This window comes from Chiloscyllium plagiosum, chromosome 14 (assembly GCF_004010195.1).
Source record: "Chiloscyllium plagiosum isolate BGI_BamShark_2017 chromosome 14, ASM401019v2, whole genome shotgun sequence".
Taxonomy (NCBI): Eukaryota; Metazoa; Chordata; class Chondrichthyes; order Orectolobiformes; family Hemiscylliidae; genus Chiloscyllium; species Chiloscyllium plagiosum.
The window spans coordinates 35,912,529-35,933,074 of record NC_057723.1 but is presented as its reverse complement, the minus strand read 5'-3'; the positions used below and the strand labels follow the sequence as shown (position 1 = coordinate 35,933,074).

At 38.2% G+C, this 20,546-nt stretch overlaps 1 protein-coding gene across 14 annotated transcripts in view; it reads left to right on the top strand.

The window, feature by feature from the left end:
- The window catches only part of LOC122556624 (kelch-like protein 3), a 119,869-nt gene that overhangs the window by 20,160 nt on the left and 79,163 nt on the right, over positions 1-20,546 (top strand). For 9 of the 14 annotated variants that reach the window (XR_006313588.1, XM_043703547.1, XM_043703539.1 and 6 more), the window contains 3 exons: positions 4,512-4,634; positions 11,124-11,230; positions 17,225-17,346. Coding sequence is in view for 13 of the 14 variants with exons in the window: in XM_043703547.1 (XP_043559482.1) it covers positions 4,512-4,634; positions 11,124-11,230; positions 17,225-17,346 (352 nt within the window). In the remaining variant the exon portion in view is untranslated. Of the gene's footprint in view, positions 1-4,511; positions 4,635-6,510; positions 6,637-11,123; positions 11,231-17,224; positions 17,347-20,546 lie in introns of all 14 variants that reach the window. The other 5 variants (XM_043703538.1, XM_043703546.1, XM_043703543.1 and 2 more) reach the window with 3 other exon arrangements.

Here is a 20,546-nt window from a genome sequence, read left to right as displayed (position 1 = left end):
AGTTAACCCATCTATGTGACTGTATCTGAGACTTTCCCCCCTTCTTATAACTGCCATCCATCGCATACTGTTGCTGTTGCAAATTCCTCATTGCTTCTAACTGTCTCTCAACCGATCCATTCGATCTGATAAGATTCGCAGCCAACAGCATTTATGGCAGATATAATCCGCAGAAACCCTTAAACTCTCTTTAAACTCCCACATCTGACAAAAAGTACATATCACTCTATTAAAGGCCATTTTTGCTCCTTCACAATCTACAGACCCAGAAAATAATACCGTCTTACTCCTCTACAAACACTGCCCCAGGTTAACTTAACAGTTATGGCTTATGTTTCTTGATTAAACTTAAAATATATCTTCAAAAGTATATAATCAAGAAAGAACCCACTCTACTCACTATGCAGATTCTCTTTAGGCCACACTTAAAACAACGATTGACTTATCTGATTCTGTTCTGTGAACTTTGCCCAACAGTTCCTCCAAGATTAGTTGTGAATTTCACTGTTTGTTTATTTTCCCAGATGCACTCTGCTGTCCAGCGATACATGAATTCACACAGCAAAGGCAGTAACTGTGCAGGTTCTCTCTCTTTCTCCTGCAGTGACCTCCCCATGTGCTTCCTTTGTCTGACTTTCTCCCTTTTTAAACTGCTATTGTTTTGACTTTTTTTTCCAAAGTTCCAAAACAATGCAACAGCATGTAAAACAGTAATTGCTGCTCCTGGAATTCAAGGAAATCACCTCCAGCACCTAGGTGCTGAATGGGCTTTGGGGAATCAGAAGATGAGTTATTTGCTGCAGTATTTTTTTTTTGCCTCTATTCTGCTCTTTGGAGCTATTGTACTTAATTGGCTAGTTCATTTCAATTTCTGGTCAATGGTAACCCTTAGGATATTGATAGTGGGGGATTCAGTGATGGTCATGCCATTGAATGTCAAGGGACAGTGTTTAGATTTTCTCTTAGTGGACATGGTCACACTTAGCAGTTGTATAGCACAAATGTTACTTACCACTTTTCAACTCAAAGCCTGCATATTGTCCAGATATTGCTGCATTTAGACATGGACGTCTTCAGTATCTGAGGAGTCATGAATGATGCTGAACATTAGCAAACATCTGCACTTCTGACCTTATGATAGAGGGAAGGTCATTGATGAAGCAGTTGAAGGTGGTTGGCTTTAGAATATCATCCTGAGAAACCCCTGCAGAGATGCTCTGCCATTAAGATGATCGATATCCAGTAATCACAGCCAGCTTCCTTTGTGTGAAGTATGACTCTAATTTTGCTACAGATCCTTGATGCCACACTCTGTCAAATACAGCCTTGAGTCAGTGTTGATGTTGATATTGGCTCTTTTGTCCATGTTTGAGCCAAGGCTGTGGTGAGGTCAGGAGCTGTGTGGCCCTTGTGGGACCCAAACTGGCTGTCTGAGTATGTCTAGTAATTAACATTTTTTAGTTCAACTTGGGAATGCTGTTCATATCCTTTAAACTAATGACCTAGTTCTTGTTAGTGCACCTCTTGAGTGAAAGTATCATCAGCTGCAGCTGCAGCTGACCAGATTGGTGAAGTCCAGGTCTTAATCTTTCATGAAAACATCTGGACCCACATGGACTTAGGACTGCAGTCATTGTCAGGAAGATCAAAGTTATTGGCTAGGATCTAGAGACTCCATCTTCCATCAACAATGAAAATCTCTCTCTGGAGGCCATCAACAGCTTTGCATACCTTGGGTAAACAATTACTAACAACTTGCCTCTTAATTTTGAAGTTAGCACCAGGGCTACTGAGGCTACATCTGTCATGGTCCATATTAAACTTCTCAACTTTGGCAAACAGCGAACTAGTCAAAAATACAAAGTTCTGTGTATACCAATAAGTATTCTTGGCACCCTCGACAGTAACAAAGCAAGGACAACTTCTGTAAGCTTAAAAAAAGTGGCTGAGGTTCCCTCTCTGTATCCACCCCAACGTGCAGACAGCCCCATCGTTTTTACTTACTTGAGTCTGTGGCCACTCCATTGGCTGGTTCTGCAAGCTGAATTGAATGGCAGCCACATGTTTAAAGATATACTCTGTGGCAAGCTACTGTTGGAATGAAACCAGTGACATAAAGTCTGTCAGTTAGACCTTAAGTTGACTGGGATCAAGTTGGTCCTTGTTGACCAGTGTACTTAGAGTCCAGCAGGAGACAAGTTAAATTGTCAGGTGACGGAAAAGAATGCCCAGTAGAAAGAAAGTCTACCTTGGGCCATTTTATTCATTTGAGCCAAGTGCAAAAGGGATTGTACCTCATGAGTTATGATGTGGAGGTGCCAGTGTTGGACTGGGGTGGACAAAGTTAAAAATCACATGACATCAGGTTATAATCCAACAGGTTTATTTGGAAGTACTAGCTTTCAGAGCGCTGCTCCTTCATCAGGTAACTAGTGGGGCAAGATCATAAGACACAGAATTTATAGCAAAAGATCACCGTGTCATGCAATGAAAATGATATATTGAACAAACCTAGACAGCTGTTAAGTCTTTCATCTTTTAGAATGGGCTGCATTCTAATGCAGGTTGCAACCTGATGAAGGAGCAGCGCTCTGAAAGCTAATACTTCCAAATAAACCTGTTGGATTATAACCTAATGGCATGTGATTTTTAACTCTTGAATTAGCCTTTATGGTCACAACAGATGAGGATCAGTCCAGAAGTGGCATACACCTCTGTTATCATTATTCGCCTTCTGAGATGGACAGATCCTATGGATAGGAATTGCTGATTCTTATAATTATTTGCTTTTGAGAAGTAAAGAAGACGTCTTTATAAATTGAACATGTCACTCCAGTATGATGGATCGTTATTAACAAAATTGAGACTATCAGAAAAGGAGGATCATTGTCAACTTGAATTTTATAACCAGCTGAATGAAAAGAAACTGATATGGTACAGTAAGTGTTGTTTCATACTGGAGAATGCTAGATGGTGGTTTTCACACAAGGTCAGTGCTAGAACACTTTTTTTCTGCTGTGTTTAAATGATTTAGAATACAGAGTACAATTTTCATAATTTGCCAATGGCATGAAACTGGCATAAACAGTAAAGATGATCCTAACTGACTGCAATGAATAGGTAGATATATTGGCAGATGGGTGACAACATTTAATTCAGAAGTATGAGGTGATGTATTTTGACAGGAAGGATATGCAGATGTAACATAGATTCAACGTTACAGTTCTAAAGAATATGCAGTGACAAAAGATGAGAGGTGCATGGGCATAATTTATTTTGTTTGAAGGTGGTTGGACATATTGAGACAGTAATTTAAAGGAGGGAATATTCAGCTGGGGAGAAGGGAGTGAGCCAACATGTCCTCAACTTCTGATACCAACAGCATAGCAAGGATGGTTGTTAAGAATCTTTTGGCAGATTTTCAGGAGCTGGGGAGGACCTTGAAGGCAGTAATCTTTGGATTGATCCATGTGCCACATGCTGACAAGAATAGTAATAAGGAGGGGAAGATCTATGTCATTTGAAGCATGGTGCAGGAGGGAGAGCTTCTGGTTTAGATGCTCAATTAATCTGTTCTAGGAGTCACCTCTTCAATAGGCACCTCAACAGGACTGATGCTAATGTCCTTGTGGGGAGGTTTGCTATTGTGGTTTGAAAGGTATAAACTAAATTGGCATAAGATGAGCACCAGCACATTGAAGTAGAAAAGAAGAATAAGGTGCACAGATTAAAATGGTTGGAGAGTGTTTGAGAAGAGAATAGTTTCATACTAGTTTAGAAGTAGATAAAGACTGACTGACTGTGGGGAGTGCAAAGTGTACTGAGATGTTTGGTAAGCTACACACTGAAATAGCATTGTTAAAAAATGAAGAAGTGGCAGCTACTGAAAATTGGGATATTGTTACTTGATTTCTAAAACTATATTCAGGATAATTGCCTTGATCAGTATGTTCTTGACTCAAGAAGGAAGAAGGCATAACTTGGTCTGATGCTGGAGAAAGAATTGTGAGTGAGAGCCCAAATAGGACTGGAAGAAGCAATGTACCACAAACACATGGAGGTACGCATAGGCACATCTTTTGACTTACAGAAAATGTGTCGAGCTAACAGTTCAAAGGGAGAACAAGCTCAGCCAGGTGAAACAAGTTGATGGTGGATGTGGACTATTCAGGCCTCTTTTCAAGATGTGTTAAGTTTAATTTGAAGAGTGATGGAGGGACTAAAGAGTATAATTTGGAAAAACACTGAATATTATACAACTACTTATCCAGAGATAAATATATGTTAACATTTATGTGTTAAATATTAAAATGAAAATTGCTATATATTGTAATGGTATTTTTGTCACATAACTAACTCATCATAAAAATGCCATTTTGATAAATTTTAACGTTTGGCTATTTGAACACCTGTCCTATGCAACAATGAACAATACTCCTTTAATTATATTCCTTGTATATTCTTATTTTATTCATTTGTCTTGAAATATATATTTTTACATTTGTTATCAGCAGTGCCAAATCCTCACCTGCACGAACTGTGGAGCTGAATGAAGATGAGAAGGATCAGGCCCCGATTACTATGAATACTTTACATATGATGAAAGCCTTCAAAGTTATGAATGAGCTCCGAAGGTAATGCTTTAAAAATACTTTCCTTCCCTGTTTTTGAATCACTTCTTATCAATCTTTACTTTTTTCTCTCCTCCCCCATCTCTGATTACCATCTTATCATTTTCAGGGAAAGGAGGCTAACTAAGTGGTTCCCATAGTCATACAGCATGGAAACATGTTAACTGCGTAGGTTATTTCTGTGTAATTGATGATATGCTTTATTTTTCTCTTTTTAAAAAAAAAAATTAAATAATCCTAGACTGTTAATTTACAGAGTTTGGCTGGTCCACATTGAATGAAATAGATGATTAAAAAAACCTGTGAAGTAATTCAGTTACTATGAATACTTTACACAGCAATTGTCTTCAGAAAGTAAATGTATGGGTGGATGCAGTCTACAAGGGAATATCTTCCACCAGTAATAGTGCTTCTCTGAATAATTAATTTCTACTTAAGCAGTACATTTGGTCTTTCTAGCATTCCGAGTCAGAAGTAGCTACCAGTGATTTTTTTTAAAATTCTGCAAACCTTTGATTTGTGCATCTTCATTCATGAGTTGTCATTTTCCATGATCTCAGACTGTTTTTATGAACCTTAACATTAGTTTTCGATGGGGTGCCCTGGAAGAAACCTATCGACCATAGCATAATTCTTCTTTGCAAACCCACAGAGCAATACATCCGATTTTGTTTCAGACTTAAAACTATTTCACTAGATAATTAAACACTAAATACAAAATGAACAAAAAGCAGAGATTCCAAAATTTATGTTTGCAGTAGAAATTATGATTTCTCTTCAACTGAAAAATACTATGCAATCTTGGAATTGACATTTAGTTTCAACTAGCTCTTGAAAATTTCAAATTAATTCTCCCTTGATTTCAACAACGCAGCTTCCTCAAGTACTGAAACAGTTGCATGAGTTTCTTGGATTTGTATCATTGATTTCCTTACAAATTGAGTTGTCACGTAAACAATGCTGTGTGAATGATTCAATGCGCATGCTTAAATTGTGTGGCTTGATTTTTTTCCGGGATCTTGTACTAGAGATAATCTGACAAGACCTCACAATATTTCTCTTGATTTGGTCTGAGTTCAGTTATGTTAATTGGCAGGCTTTTGTATTTATTTGGGCTGAATTTGGAGTTTTGTTCTGGGATTTAAGAGAACTCGTTAAATAGTTTGATCCAAAACTAGTTAAATACCCAATTTTAGTGTCTAAAATATCTAAAACACACATCATTCAGGGATTCAGGATGAGGTTGTGCTCTGAAAATCTGTTTTTATTTTAAGTAATTGTTGTATTTCAAATGGTATGTTCCACCAATTTCTTGATTGTTAGGTTTGAGGTATTACTGAGGTAAAAGAGTTTCCGTTCATGCAGTACTTTACTCCACAACGTAGTTTCCCTGATCAATTCATTTTACATACCAAATTATTTTAGATGTTTTATTTCAAAATATAAAGGTGCTATTATCTGATAAAAAGCTACGGAGGAAATAGAGGCAGCAGTAGGCTGTTTGGTCTCTTGCCAATGCTCTTCCATTCAACTGGATTATTGCCGGTGTTCTATCTCAAAACCATTTTTCTGACTGACTCCATTTCCCTTGATGTCTTCAGTATTATCAATCTCTGTGTTTGATGTATTCAAATGACTGAATCTCCATAGTCCTGAGGTTGAGAATTCCGAAGATTCTCCAGCCTCTGAGTGAAGACATTCCCCCTTATCTCGGTTTATGTGGGTTACTTCTTATTTTAAGACACTGACCCCAGCCTGAAGAAGCATCCTTTCTGAATCTATACTGCCAAGTTCTGCAAGAATTTTGATGTTTCATTATCATTGCTCATCCTTCTGAGTCTCTAAAGACTATACGTCCTCCTCAATCTCTCCTCCATAGGAGGTTTCTGCCATCTTACCGGTCGGTCTGTTGAACCATCATTAAACACCTTCTGCGGCAACTTTATCTTTCCTTGGGTAAGGAATCTAAAACCTGAGTCAGACTGGTAAAGTAATGATTTTGCAAGTAAGTACTTTGTTATCTCTAGTGTTATTGTAGTTTACTATGGTTGGCAAATTACAATTTTTGTTTTTCTCTTTTCATCATGTTTAAACTGGATGGTTTTCAATGCAGTCATGTTTGACCTATTGCATCATGTTTCAGTCAATCTGCACCAGTACTTATTTGCATTGTTTCATTTTAAACTACTTGATGTTCAAATTTACCACCAAGGTTGTAAGCATTGGAATTCCCTTCTTTTTAAGGCAGCCCTTGAAACCTGCCTCTTCTGAGAATACTTAACCACCTATCCTAATAGTTCCACATTAGGCTTGTTGTTAAAATTTGTTTGATAAAGCTCCTGTAATATGATTTCTGACATTTTAAAAGTTCTAATAAATGCAAGTTATTGTATTCAATTCAGCCTTTTCAGCTTGTTAAGCAATGCTTTACTTACTTTGATTTATACTGGCTCCTGATCTCATTTAGGAGTCCTTCGTGCAGTCAGCATATAAGTTGTGGAAACATGGACCCAGCGTTATTGATGACCTGGCCCATAGTTAGAATTCTGTGAGCAGTTTTTGCTGTTTCACTTTCTCCCATGCGCCCAATTCAACTTGCAAATGTCCCAAAATGGAGCAAGTGTGTACTTAAAAAACTCATCTCTTTTGAGCCTTTCTGGCTGTCCTCCTAATACCTGCTTTGCTTTGATGATTTTTGTTTTGATTATGCTTGGATGAAGACAGAATTTTTCAACATTTTTTCAAAACACCTTGTTTACAAACAAGTTGTTGACTTTAATTATAGTAAGTTTTGATCTCTCAAGCAATGCTTTCTGCCTGTCAAATTATTCTATTCTGACATTGAAAAAATTATGAATAGATCTTAGTGAAGCAATTTTTAAAAAAATAGCCAATTAAGTATCAAAGATTTGCAGATAATATTGCTATGTATCAGTTTAAGCTCACTAATTAAAACTCAGCTAAATGTTTAATTGGCCATCAGCCACTTCAGAAATGGCATTAACCCACCATTGCAGTTCTGACTTGGTCTGAGCAGTTCTTCATTTCTTGTTAACTGCTGCATTATATGGTCCATAGATATCAGTCAAAAACAGCTATTTTAAATCTTTAAATACAAGTCAGAGTTGCACAGAAAGAAGTAGTGCCTACTGGAACTTTAATCACTGGTTAATGACCACATACATATAACAACTCCAGTATATATTGCTTAACGATACAAGGAACAGCGCCAAATTGAAGAATATGTAGAGTATATCCCATACAAGAAAACCGATGACTGATAATGGAAGTATATCAGATGTGATGTAGAGTAGATGGTCAGATATACACCAGTGACTTAAGTTAATGTACTTTACACAAAATTGCATTATTTTTGTAAATATGCTACATTTTAACAGTATTGGAAATGGAGGATAGCCCCTTCTGCACATATGCAGCTTACCCTTAGTCAAATCTGTTTAATCATAGTTTAATGCAAAAGGATGCATCATGTATAAGATTGCTACCGTCCTCTACCAATTTTCTGTCACCATCATCAACATAAACATTGATGCAACACTTTTTTTTTAAGATAACTATCACAAGGCATTTAAATTTAAAAATGCTGTAATGTAAAATAGCTAGGGAAGCTGATCAAAATTGTGTTTGGAAAAAACTGAGGATGTTTTTGAAAATAAGAACTTGTGTATCAAGATGAAAGAAATTTAGTGCAAATGTTTCAGAAAACTGAAACAAATGGTTGAACCATTGTGAAACAATGGCGAACCGTCAATGCCAGAGTGAGATGAGAAGACATCATGCTGAGGCATTGGAGGTCTATAATGTAAATGCAAAATATCTTGGATGCTAACAATCTGAAATGAAAGCAGAAAGTGTCTGGAAAAAATATCAACAGATCTTGCAGCATCTGGGGAAAGAGAAATGAAATTTATATTTTGAGTTTTATATGACGTGGATATCCCAGATTTTGACCCCCTGGCAAAGTTGACTGTTGATAAAAATGAGTGGACAGCAAAGCCATGGAACTATTTGTAAGTGCATGCAGGGACTTTCAACTCTGTATTGGTGGATCGAAAATCAATTGACGTCAGCAAAGATGAATGCTTGGTAAAGGGGTCTTTGAATAGGATAGGATTTTGGTGGAAATAAGAATAAACCCTTCAGTGCGTTATGAAGAGATGGGTCTGAAAGGTAATGATGATGGATAAGATATGGCATTAGAAACTGGCAAGATTGTCAGTCCATTCAAGTAATATACCAGCTAATTTAGCTTGAGACCACGGAAGCAGATGCTTGATGTTCATCTACAGAAAGTTCTGCCTTATCCATAGCTTCATCTCAGAGGATCTGAAACATTTGTGGTCATTTAGGAAGAAAGCTGAGTTTTCTCATCCTGCTGTTTGCATTCAGTGCATCAGTGTATGAATGAGGAAAGGAGTGGTTGGCTGGGGATCAAAGTTAATCCTTTGTGTTCTTAAACTAACCTTTTGGTGTTTGAGGGGAAAGTAATTCTATTTGAATAAATATGTGTGTAAACAACAGGGATGTTTCTATCGGTGGATCACAGTGAAGATGTATGGAAGGAGAGTGCAATACTTGGTATAGGAGGAAAAGCAGGATTAATGTGCTATGGTTGCTGCTGCAAGTATTCTGTGGTAGGTCTGTTAAAGCATTGTGTGCTACGGAAGACACACTAACCAGATGGAATAGGTTTGGACTGGAATGTTTGGAAGAGATGAGCATAGTATTAAGTGATGAAAGCCTGCTTAGGACCTTTGGGAGAGGAGAGACAGATTACACAGGATAGTTTTTGCTATTTCTAAATTTAGTTTACATATTGCAATTTAGAAAATGTGAGTAGTTACTTTCGTTCTTTGATATATAGGGGTATATTGACAATTGTTGAATTGTACAACATGCAGTAAAGTTTTAAAAAAAGGTTTAATTGCACTTCCATGGAATTGCAGTATTTGTCTGTGCAGTTGTGGTTTTCTAGTCTGACATATATGGAGTGCAATTAGCTTTCACGAGAATAATCCTCTGAATGGTGGAATAATTCTATGAAGAGAGATTAAGGAGACCAGACTTATGTTTTCTAGAGTCTTTTAAAAAAAAGTTAGTAATTTCATTAAAACTTAATTATTTTCTCCAAGGTGTGATGGAACAGAGGGGCTGAGCCTGGGACTTGTCTGCTCCCATCAGCTTTCATTCTCTTTTATTTTCTTCTTCTTCTTTTGCTACTTTTGCTCTTTTTTCTTTTTTTCAAAGCCTGGAAAGAGGCAGGTGAAGGAGAAGCTCTCTGACAGTGGCAGCAAAGCCAGGGCGAGCTGGACACAGCCACACTCTAGCCCAGGATTGCCTGGCGAGTGAGAAATAAATCTCAGGCTGGCTCCACTGGCCTGGACCCACAGGCTAGGCCGAGGTTCCAGGTCTGCAGCTAGGACCAGGCACCTGAAGGAGAAGAAAGATGGTCTCAGCCCTGTGTGCCGGTGTTGTTCCCGGGTGGAGGTGGTCTTCATCTTTGTCCAGTTATTCCATCGGCCCGGCAGGTAGTCTCATTCAGGATTAGTGGTCTTGGCCTGGCATGGTGGTTGTCTTTGGTGGAGGCTTCTGGCCCAGTATTTCAACAGCCTGGCGTGGCTGTCTGTCCCGGCACTGTCTTCAGGGTATTCTATCATTCCTAAATCAGCTTTCTCTGAGCCCAGGATCTGGTAATTGAACTGTGATGACCTTTTGTCTTAATTTTATTTTTTTTTTATTAATATGCATGGCTTATGTCATTGAATTCGGCACCTTGGTGGAGCGACTTATAAACTTTTCACTGTATTTTTCATGTAAGGTACACATAACTGTAAATTTCTATTCTATTGCTGATAAGCGTTTTGTCAGAATAAATGTTTCCCTGGCTGGGAGTGTGGAGTAAGGAGACATCATCTCAGAATAAAACGTAGGCCATAACATTGAAATAAGGAGGAATTTCTTCACTCAGACAATGGTGATTTCTAGCATTCTCTCCTCAGAAGACTGTGGAGGCTCAGTCATTGTGCATATTCAAAACAGACTTTGATAGGTTTAAAGGCATTAAAGGATGGTGTGGAAAAAGAGTTATGGTCAAATTTCAACCATGATTAAGTTAATTAGGGATTGAAACATTTATTATGTCGCCAACTTCCTGTGAGCAATATTGAACATAAAAAACAATCTCAATTTAATTTCTCCCTCTTGTCTTGATATCTTCTTTGTCTTTGCACAGTGCAAAAATAAGAAGTGTATCAGGAAATTTCCTGTCAAAAGTTAGGAAAAGCAGATCAATTGTTGCTATTTTCCCTCCTCTGCCACCTGTTCTCAGTGCTGACTGGATGTGTATCTGCTTGTATTTAACCCTGATTATTCTTCTGAAACAGAACTCTGATCTTAATTCCAGTAGCCTTGTTTCTATTGCAATCTGTTATATAAACGTGAATTCTAACAGATTATTTGATGAACTTGCAGTAAAAGCACACTGTGTGATGTGACCATTGTTGCTGAGGATGTGGAAATTGAAGCACATCGTATTGTCCTGGCAGCCTGCAGTCCTTATTTCTGTGCCATGTTTACAGGTACTCGTTTGTTTTTGTTTGTAATTGTTAATCTCCACAAAATTGAGAAAGTATTTTGCTAAAATATTCTAGAATCTGCTTTTACAGCAGAGGGAGGCAGCTGCTTGTTAATTCCTCAGTGACACTGCATTTTATTTCTGTGGATCGTGGTTTATTATAACCTTGGAATAGGGCTTGTTAACTACAGTAATGAAAAATAATGCTCTAGATTTAGCCAGCTGCAACATATCCTGAAATTATGCTGGGCAAGGGGCTTTGGTTGAAGACTATCAAGTGCATTTACTACTTTGAATCAATGTCTATTTTCTTGGACTGATGAGAACACGGCAGAGTTAGTTGTAGTGCCTCACGTTATCAAACACTTGATTGAGAGATCTGATGGTGGATTTGAATAATGCAACTTGTGGGAAGTACTAGTGCTCATTGGCATCAGTGAAGTCATAAATAGCAAATACTTGATGCCTTAAGAGAAGGCGAAGTGAAAATTTATAAAGAAATAGGCACACAGTCCCACACATTCTTCAATACTTACGAATCTCAGATCTAGACATGCCAATGAGAGAAAGCTTGGAACTTCTCAATGGAAGGGAGAAAAAATGTGTTATTCCATGATCCACCAATGAATTTCTAGCTTGGTTGAGAAGGTGTAATGGAAGATATCAAGCCCAGATTTTTAAGATTTTATTTTATTTTCTCCTGTCCTAAAAGTCACTGTCGCCCCCTGGAAAATTGTTTCAAAAGTACTGACAACCTTTACTTTGTACACGTAGTCATTCTGATAATTTTAAGCTGACAAGGGGAGTGTGGACAGCAGCACTGTGAGGTTTCACATTCATGATTCATTATGCAAGTGATTTCCACCATACTCCCACTTTTTGCATTTATGAAATCCAGCTGTGAAATCCTTGTCACAACTGAGATGAATTAATTTTGAATTGTGTGGCAGGGTCAAAAACTGCTCCTGTTCTGGTTGATCACACTCCAATGTCCATGATCCCTGAAAACTCTACTCTAGTATTTATTCTCAGGAACAAGTCAAGTTTTTGATGGCAGCTAACTTGAAGATAAATACTGCTGCTAGATTTTCCCTCAGCTCTAATCTTCCTCAGTTGCATCAAACAACATTGGTTCTGGCTTTTCAAATGCTGCTGTACTGAAGTATTAATGCTCACCGGTTTCTTTGGAGTCCACTTTTATATGCAGCCATTGATATTCCCAATTTCCCAGGATGACTACGGAGTCCCTCGCTCCAACCACAAATGCAAATTTGGAGCAGAAGTAGCCCATTCAACCCTTCAAGCATTCTCTTTTGCTAACCCATTCGTGGCTGATGTGTTTGTGTTCGGAATTTCACATTCCCATCTATCCACAACAACCTTTCATCCCCTTGCTTAACAGAATCGATCTAGCTCTGCCTTTTCATGACTTCTCGTTCAACACTTTGAGGTGGAGTTGCAATATTGCACAATCCTTTGAGAGAAAAAGAAAATTGCCTCATTTTTGTCCTAAAAGGGCATGCATTAAAATCTCTAGATCCTTCTGCACTTGTTCTCTGTTTAAATAATACTTTGCTCTTTTATTCTTACTGCTGAAATGAATAAATTTCCAGCATCATAACCTTATTATAATCCATCTGCCAGATTTTGGTCCATGAATCTAAACTGTGGTCATTAGCCTGCATCCTTGTTATGTTATCCTCACAAATTCTTTTAGCTTTTTTTTTACGTATTCCAGGGTTTTCTTTTTGTGTTCATTCTAACAGAGCTATGCAACTGCTCTTGATTTGTTCCCTGCAGGAAAGCTAAAAAGCAGCACACCTAACACAGATTCTGCCTTGGTCTGTGTCTGTTTCTCCAACTATGTGTCCCTGAACTGCTTTTTCAGTGAACCAAACTGTCTGAGTGAGCTATTGAAACACTTGGAATAAGCTGTACCCCATTGCAAATTGTTGAAGTCCTCCAATTTGCTGCAGTGAGGAAAATCCCCACTTCCAACTGAAGTATATCTTTTCACTTTGTAAAGTCTCTAAATTGAAGCACATTTGTTGAGATCTGATTGGGTTTTGTGTCACCTAGCAATTCTACATTAGATTGTGGGCTAATTGCTAATGCCAGTACTGATGTTCCAAGACTAGGTATGAATAAATGCTGAAGTAACAGGTAAATTAATCTTTGGTAAGAATTTCTTGTTATATACCTAAATTCACAAAGTTTTTTTTGTGTGTGTTTCATGGTGATAATTTGTGCAGTAATTAGTTAATGCAATTTTTCTGAATGAAAGCATTGTAAACTTTACAATATTAATCAAGGATTTCAGATTTTAGGGTAAGGGTTGTATTAGGCACTTAATTTGCTGTCTCAACACTGCTGCACTGTTAATAGGCTGACAGAATCAAGGAAACAAGGCATTACCTATAATTTTCATGACCCAGAGTCCTTCGTCTCAGTTGGGCCTAGTTTACCCCTGCCGCTCTTGGATACCCAGTTGTGTTTGGCTTGACAGCAACAATGCCTAAAGTCTTTAGGTTAGTCTCCCGCTAAGGCATTTCCTCTTGAATATTAAGCTACATTGTATACCTGAGCGTTTTGAAGATCCTGACACAGTGATGAGTTGATCTGAGTTGAGTGACAGAGAGGTTACTATAATGGTTATCCATTTTGGAACTCTGAAAGTCTTTACAAACAGTCAGAATTTCCAAAGCTACCTGATTCTTCCATGACATGTCCTGGAAAATGGGTTGATGGATGAGTGTAGTTTTAATGCTTTTTGACCTTTTTTGTCCTGTTTTACAAGTGAATTAATATTTTGAATTACCAGAAGATGGCAAGTATGAACTAGTATCCCCAGGAGAAGAGAAGATTCCAAACACTTCAAAGCCTTTGTAATATGAATTATTTTATATGTTATACATTACAATTTATGATTTGAGAATATTTTTAACTGGATAGTAATAGATTAATTTGTCAGTAGTTAGCAGAAAGATTTGTGGTGTATCCTAATATATGCCTTGAAATTGAGCATTTTGTTCTGCCAGGCTGACAGCAGATCCACTACACTTCCACCCACCTCATCTACTGTGTCCATTGCTCTCAATGTGTTCTCCTGTACATCGGGGAGACAGGACGCAAACTCGTAGAACATTTCATCTCTGGGACGCATGCACCAAACAACCCCAATATCCTGTGGCAGACGCTTCAACTCCTCCTCCAACTCTCCCAAGAACGTGCAAGTCCTGGACCACTTCCATCAGCAAATCAAAGCCTTTCCTACCTATCCAACTTCCTTCTCATCTACCCTGTCCACCCTCCCCACCAACCAATTATAATTACCCCTAACATGCATCACCTATCGCCTTGCCAGCTACCTTTCTCCTCCTCCACCCCCCATTTATCTGTCAATCACTTTTTTCCCCTCCACCTTGCTGATGAAGGGATTATGCCTGAGACATCAACTCTTCTCCTCGGATGCTGTCTATGCACCTCTAAGGCTTTGTTATTTTGGCTCAGAAGTCTTAGTGCACAAAAGGATGGGCAGGTAAAAGGTGCCTCCCTCCATTCTTGAAGAGAGGGGTTCTATCTGTTACTCTTCTGTCTGACAGAACCTTTCAGGAATGTAGTTAATATTTCATAGACACATTGGAAACACAGAACAGAAACAGACCATTTGGCTTAATCCATACATTCCAGCTTTTACACTCTGACTGATTCTCCTCCCATCCTTTCTCATGTAGGTCTATTAGCATAACCTTCTATTCCCATTAGTCGCATGTTTGCCCGATACATCGCTTAAGTGCAGCAATAAAATTTGCCTCAATCGCTTGCTGTAGTAACAACACGACACCACTCAGAAGACTTAAGTAAAAAAACATTATTCTGAATTATTATGTGATTTCTTCTAGTACTGTCTGCAGTCAGCTCCAGTGACTGGGACATCCCTGCTGTTTGGAAGATCTGACTGCGTGCTTCCTTTTCTCCTACATCTCCACTGGACTCTTGTACATCCACCACATCTGAAGTTTTTAAAATTGATGCTATTCCGTGGAATGAATTATTTTGATCAATATGGCAATGTCTTTTTTTTTTAAATAACAAACCATTATCTGGGATTTATTTAGAGATGAATAGAATTGAACAATATAGAAGTTACGCTAAATTTGTGTAAAACTTTAATTAGACTGTATTTGGAGCAGTTCTATGTTGCTATCTCATTGGAAGGGCATAGAAGTATTGGACAGGAAGTATAAAAGACTACAGGGATTATACAAACTGGAAAGATGTACCTATCTGGAAAGGGTCAAATGCAGAATAATTCTTTTCTTGCCTAAGGTGAACTATAGAGAACTAAAATTCTGAAAATATTTATAAGCATAATAAACAGTGCTTTCATTTGTCAGGAGCTGGAGGCCATCAAAATAAGATAGTCACAAGAAATCACATCAATAGTTCAGAATAATGTTTTTTTACTTAGTCATCTGAGTGGTGTCAAGTTGCTACTACAGTGAGAGATTGAGGCAAATTTATCGCTGCATTTAAGCGATGTCTAGGGCAAGCATGCGACTAATGGGAATAGAAGGTTATGCTAATAGACCTACATGAGGAAGGATGGGAGGAGAATCAGTCGGAGTGTAAAAGCTGGAATATATGGATTAAGCCAAATGGTCTGTTTTTGTGCTGTGTTTCCAATGTGACTATGAAATATTAACTACATTCCTGAAAGGTTCTGTCAGACAGAAGAGTAACAAATAGAATCCCTCTCTTCAAGAATGGAGGGAGGCAGAAAACAGGAAGCTATAAGCCAGTTAGCGCAACATCTGTAGTGGGGAGTAATTTCTAGGTACTTAGAAAAAACTAAGGCAGTCAGGAAGAGTCAGCATGGTTTTATGAAATGGAAGCCATATTTCAGTAATTTATGAGATTTCCTTTGAATATATAACATACTCTGTGGATAAAGCAGAACCTGTCACTGTACTCCATTGGATTTCCAGAAACCTATTGATGTGGTACCTTGTCAAAAGCCTGTTAGGGAAAATAAAAGTTCATAGTGTATTAGCTTGTGTAAGAGAGACACTGGCTCGTTGGTAGAAAACTGAGTATGGAACATAGGTTCTTGCCTGATTGGCAGGATGTGACAAATAGAGTCCTGCTGAGATCTGTATCAAGGTCTCAACATTTTGGACTTTACTGAATGACTTAGATGAGGGCAGCGGCTGCATGTAGCTAAATCTGTAGATGATGCAAAGATAAGCGAGAAGGAGATGGGAAGGAGGTTGAGTAAGAGAACGGAAATCTGGCCAATGAAATATAATGTGGGGAAAATACGAAGTTGTTCACTTTGGCAGGAAGAATGAAAAAGCAGAGTCTTATGAGGATAGCTTAGACTGGCTCATTCCACAAGACTATAGAAGAATGTGGAGTGACTTGATTGAAGGTTGTAAGGACCTGAATAGCTTTGATGAAATGGATGTGGCAAAGATGTTTCCTCTTTAATCCAGAATTAGGGAACGTTGGTTTAAATTGAGGGTCAACCTTTTATGAGAAGTGATGTAATTTATTTTTCCTCGATTAGAGTTTTGCGAGTATGTTACACTGTTATAGAAGGTGGGGGTTATTGAGTTCTTTTATGGCAGAGGTAGATAGGTTATTTTGTTAGGCAAGGGAATCCAAGACTATGGGGTTAAATGGAAATGTGTCATTTGAAACACAAACTGATCACACAAACATCGTTTTACCATAGAGCAGGCTCAATAGTCCGAATGGCCTATTTGTGATCCTGTTTCCTTTGTTTCTAAATTCATAAATGGGAGATGGAGTTGCTGTGGACTTGAACTTTCTTGTGTATTTGTGGAAGTCTTGCTCAAATTAATTCAAGTTATATCACTTTCACTTCAGCAAAAATACTACTCCAATTGTTTGAGTCTTGGAGCATGAAATGATTTAAAGTATGTGATAAACAGCTTTGCCTCTGCAAAGAACGTAATTGTTTTTTGTTTTACAGGAGACATGGCTGAAAGTAAAGCAAAGAAAGTCGAGATAAAAGATATAGATGGACACACACTAAGTAAACTAATTGATTATATATACACTGCTGAAGTAGAAGTCAATGAAGAGAATGTGCAGGTAATGTACACCCATAGGGCACTACTGAAGACCCAGAAAGGAATGCTTCATTCAATAGTATAACATTCTCTCCTGGAATGGAAAATTTACAAACTTAAACATTTTGACTTGAATTTTTGCATCTGAATTAGGGGTGTCTTTGCGTGTCTTTTCTGGGGAGGGAGGAGGTTGGTTTTGAATTCGAGTTTCACGGCAGACAACCTCAGAAGGAGTGCTGAGGCTTTCCAATTTGAAGGTGGGTCAGATGATGGCCTACTTTGATGCACCAGCATATTGTCAAAGCTATGAAATTTTACAATAAAACTAAATATTACTCCAGCCCCGAACCGTTCACACCTCTTTGTTCCCTCTACTTGCCCACATAACCCTCCATGCCAACTTATACTCCACCTACTCTCTGTGACGCCTTATGCTCTCCATGCCAACAAATCCCTATCTTCCTGGCCTCTTAGTCAACACATTCCTGCCCCAATCTACCACCCATTTTCCATTAATTCTCAATGCCAACTCACCTGTATCCATCATTGATATGCCCAATTACATTTTAAGATTAAATAAATTCTTGTGTTTATTGATTAATTCACTACTTTTTTAAATCAGGCACATTTAGACATTTGCATTAGGGTTAGACTTTTATTACTTTAGGCAATTCTAAAAACAAGCATTGGGTTTCATAGTCTCACTTCAAGGAGTTTATAAATAATTAGGAGCTTTTGATCAAATGCATGGGAGCACTTTCACCTGCAAGATCCCTTCCCAACAGCACACTATTCTGACCTTGAACTAAATTGCCATTCTTTCAATGTTCCTGTGTGAAAATCCTAGAATTCACTTCCTGACGTTATTGTGGTTGTATGTACACCCCAAGATTGCAGTGGTTCAAGACCTCGGTTTGCTTCTATGTCCTCTCAGTCAATTAAGGATGGGCAATAAATGCAACTCCCATATTCAGTGAACAAAATTTTAAACTGTATCAAAGCAGTTAATGTAGCCATTTGTCGTCATGCTGTCTGTAAACTGTGTGATGTCTTCCCCACACCCACGTGCATTGAAATAGGTACCACACTTCAAAAATATTTCATTACCTGCAACATGCTGTGGAAAAAATTGACAAGGTAGAAAGTCTTCTATAAAACATTCTTTTCATTTATTTTGAATTTTTTGTAATACATAAAGTCTTAGTTCTGCCATTTAATATGTTGTTGCTAGATACCTGAGTCCACTTCTGGTATCAATTGGCAGCCCAATTTGTCTTTTATTGGCTAATCTTGAATAGAGTTACTATTCTTCCAAGTTAAGAAACCGCTAAGTAACTCTTGTATTTAGATCAGGAAAATGTTTGTTTTTAAATGCTTTTAAGAAAATAGTTTATACCTGAACTATATAAAAAAAATTATATAAGTTGTCTGGAAAGGAAGCCACCTGGACTTTGCAGCAATTATGACTTCATGGATTCACAAAGAAAATATTGAACACAGTATGAGAGAAGAGGTATTGACTGTCACATAAGACATTGCTTTTTGATCACAGATTGGTACACAGGTTATCGCTTCCAATTTGAAAATAAGACTTACCTATATATAAACTGTTATTTCTCTGAAAGCTTGATTTGTACAGTATAGCACAACAATAACAGAATAAATTTGTCTTGTCGACATTTGGTTGAAAAGAGAAAAATAAAAATTCTGTGGTACACCAGATTTAAAGCAAAAATAAGAGCAACACTGGCAATTAAATGACTTTCTGAACTTGTGTGCTATCTAAGGAATAAGTTAAAATGGCTCATTTTTCAGTTTTATATTTGTCATTCTGTATTCTACTTTATTGCACACTGAGTTGACTATTGCAACTGAGAAAGTACATTAGATAGACTCTTTGCTAACTATACTGAGCTCTGTTATGAAATGATGGTTGTGTTTCATTCTCATGATCTTTTAATGGCAGCCTTATCCAAAACATTCTTTGTATTCTTATGAAATAAGAATACAAAGAATCCTACTTGTCTCAACTTCCCTGCCCATTGTATAAGGCGATGTACCTGCACACCGAGATCCCACTGTTCCTCCACACTGCCAAGAATCCCGTACTCAACTTTCAAGTTCGATCTTCCAAAATGCATCACTTCACATTTATCCAGGTTGAACTCCATCTGCCACCTCTCAGCCCATCTCTGCATCCTGTCAATGTCACGCTGCAGCCTACAACAGTTCTCTATACTGTCAACGACACCTCCAACCTTTGTGTCATCTGCAAACTTGTTAACCCATCCTGCAATCTCCTCATCCCAGTCATTAATAAAAATTACAAAGAGTAGAGGCCCAAGACCAGAGCCCTGTGGAACACCACTCACCACTGACTTCCAGACAGAATAATTTCCTTCCACTGATCCCTTAAAATTGCCACCCAAGTGGACAGGGTTGTTAAGAAAGCATATGGTGTTTTGGCTTTCATTAACAGGGGGATTCAGTTTAAGAGCCGTGAGATCTTGTTACAGCTCTATAAAACTTTGGTTAGACCGCACTTGGAATACTGTGTCCAGTTCTGTTCACCCTATTATTGGAAAGATGTGGATGCTTTGGAGAGGGCTCAGAGGAGGTTTTCCAGGATGCTGCCTGGAATGGAGGGCTTATCTTACGAAGAGAGGTTGACTGAGCTCGGACATTTTTCATTGGAAAAAAGAAGGAAGAGTGGGGATCTAATTGAGGTGTACAAGATAATGAGAGGTATAGATAGAGTTGATGGCCAGAGACTTTTTCCCAGGGCAGAAATTGTTAACACGAGGGGTCATAGTTTTAAGCTGTTTGGCGGAAAGTATGGAGGGGATGTCAGAGGTGGGTTCTTTACGCAGAGAGTTGTGAGAGCATGGAATGCGTTGCCAGCAGCAGTTGTGGAAGCGAGGTCATTGGGGATATTTAAGAGACTGCTGGACATGCACATGGTCACAGAAATTTGAAGATTCGTACATTAGGTTTACCTTATATGAGGATCAATGGTCGGCACGACATCGTGGGCTGAAGGGCCTGTTCTGTGCTGTACTGTTCTATGTTCTATGGCCTATGTTCTAATACAATGAGCAGGGAAGTTGAGACAAGTAGGATTGTCCATAAACTGCTGTACACCACCTTTTTTAAAGAAATTCTTTTTTGATTGAAAAATCAGTGTCAACTTGTTTGCTATTGCTTTTAGTTATTTTGCCTGAA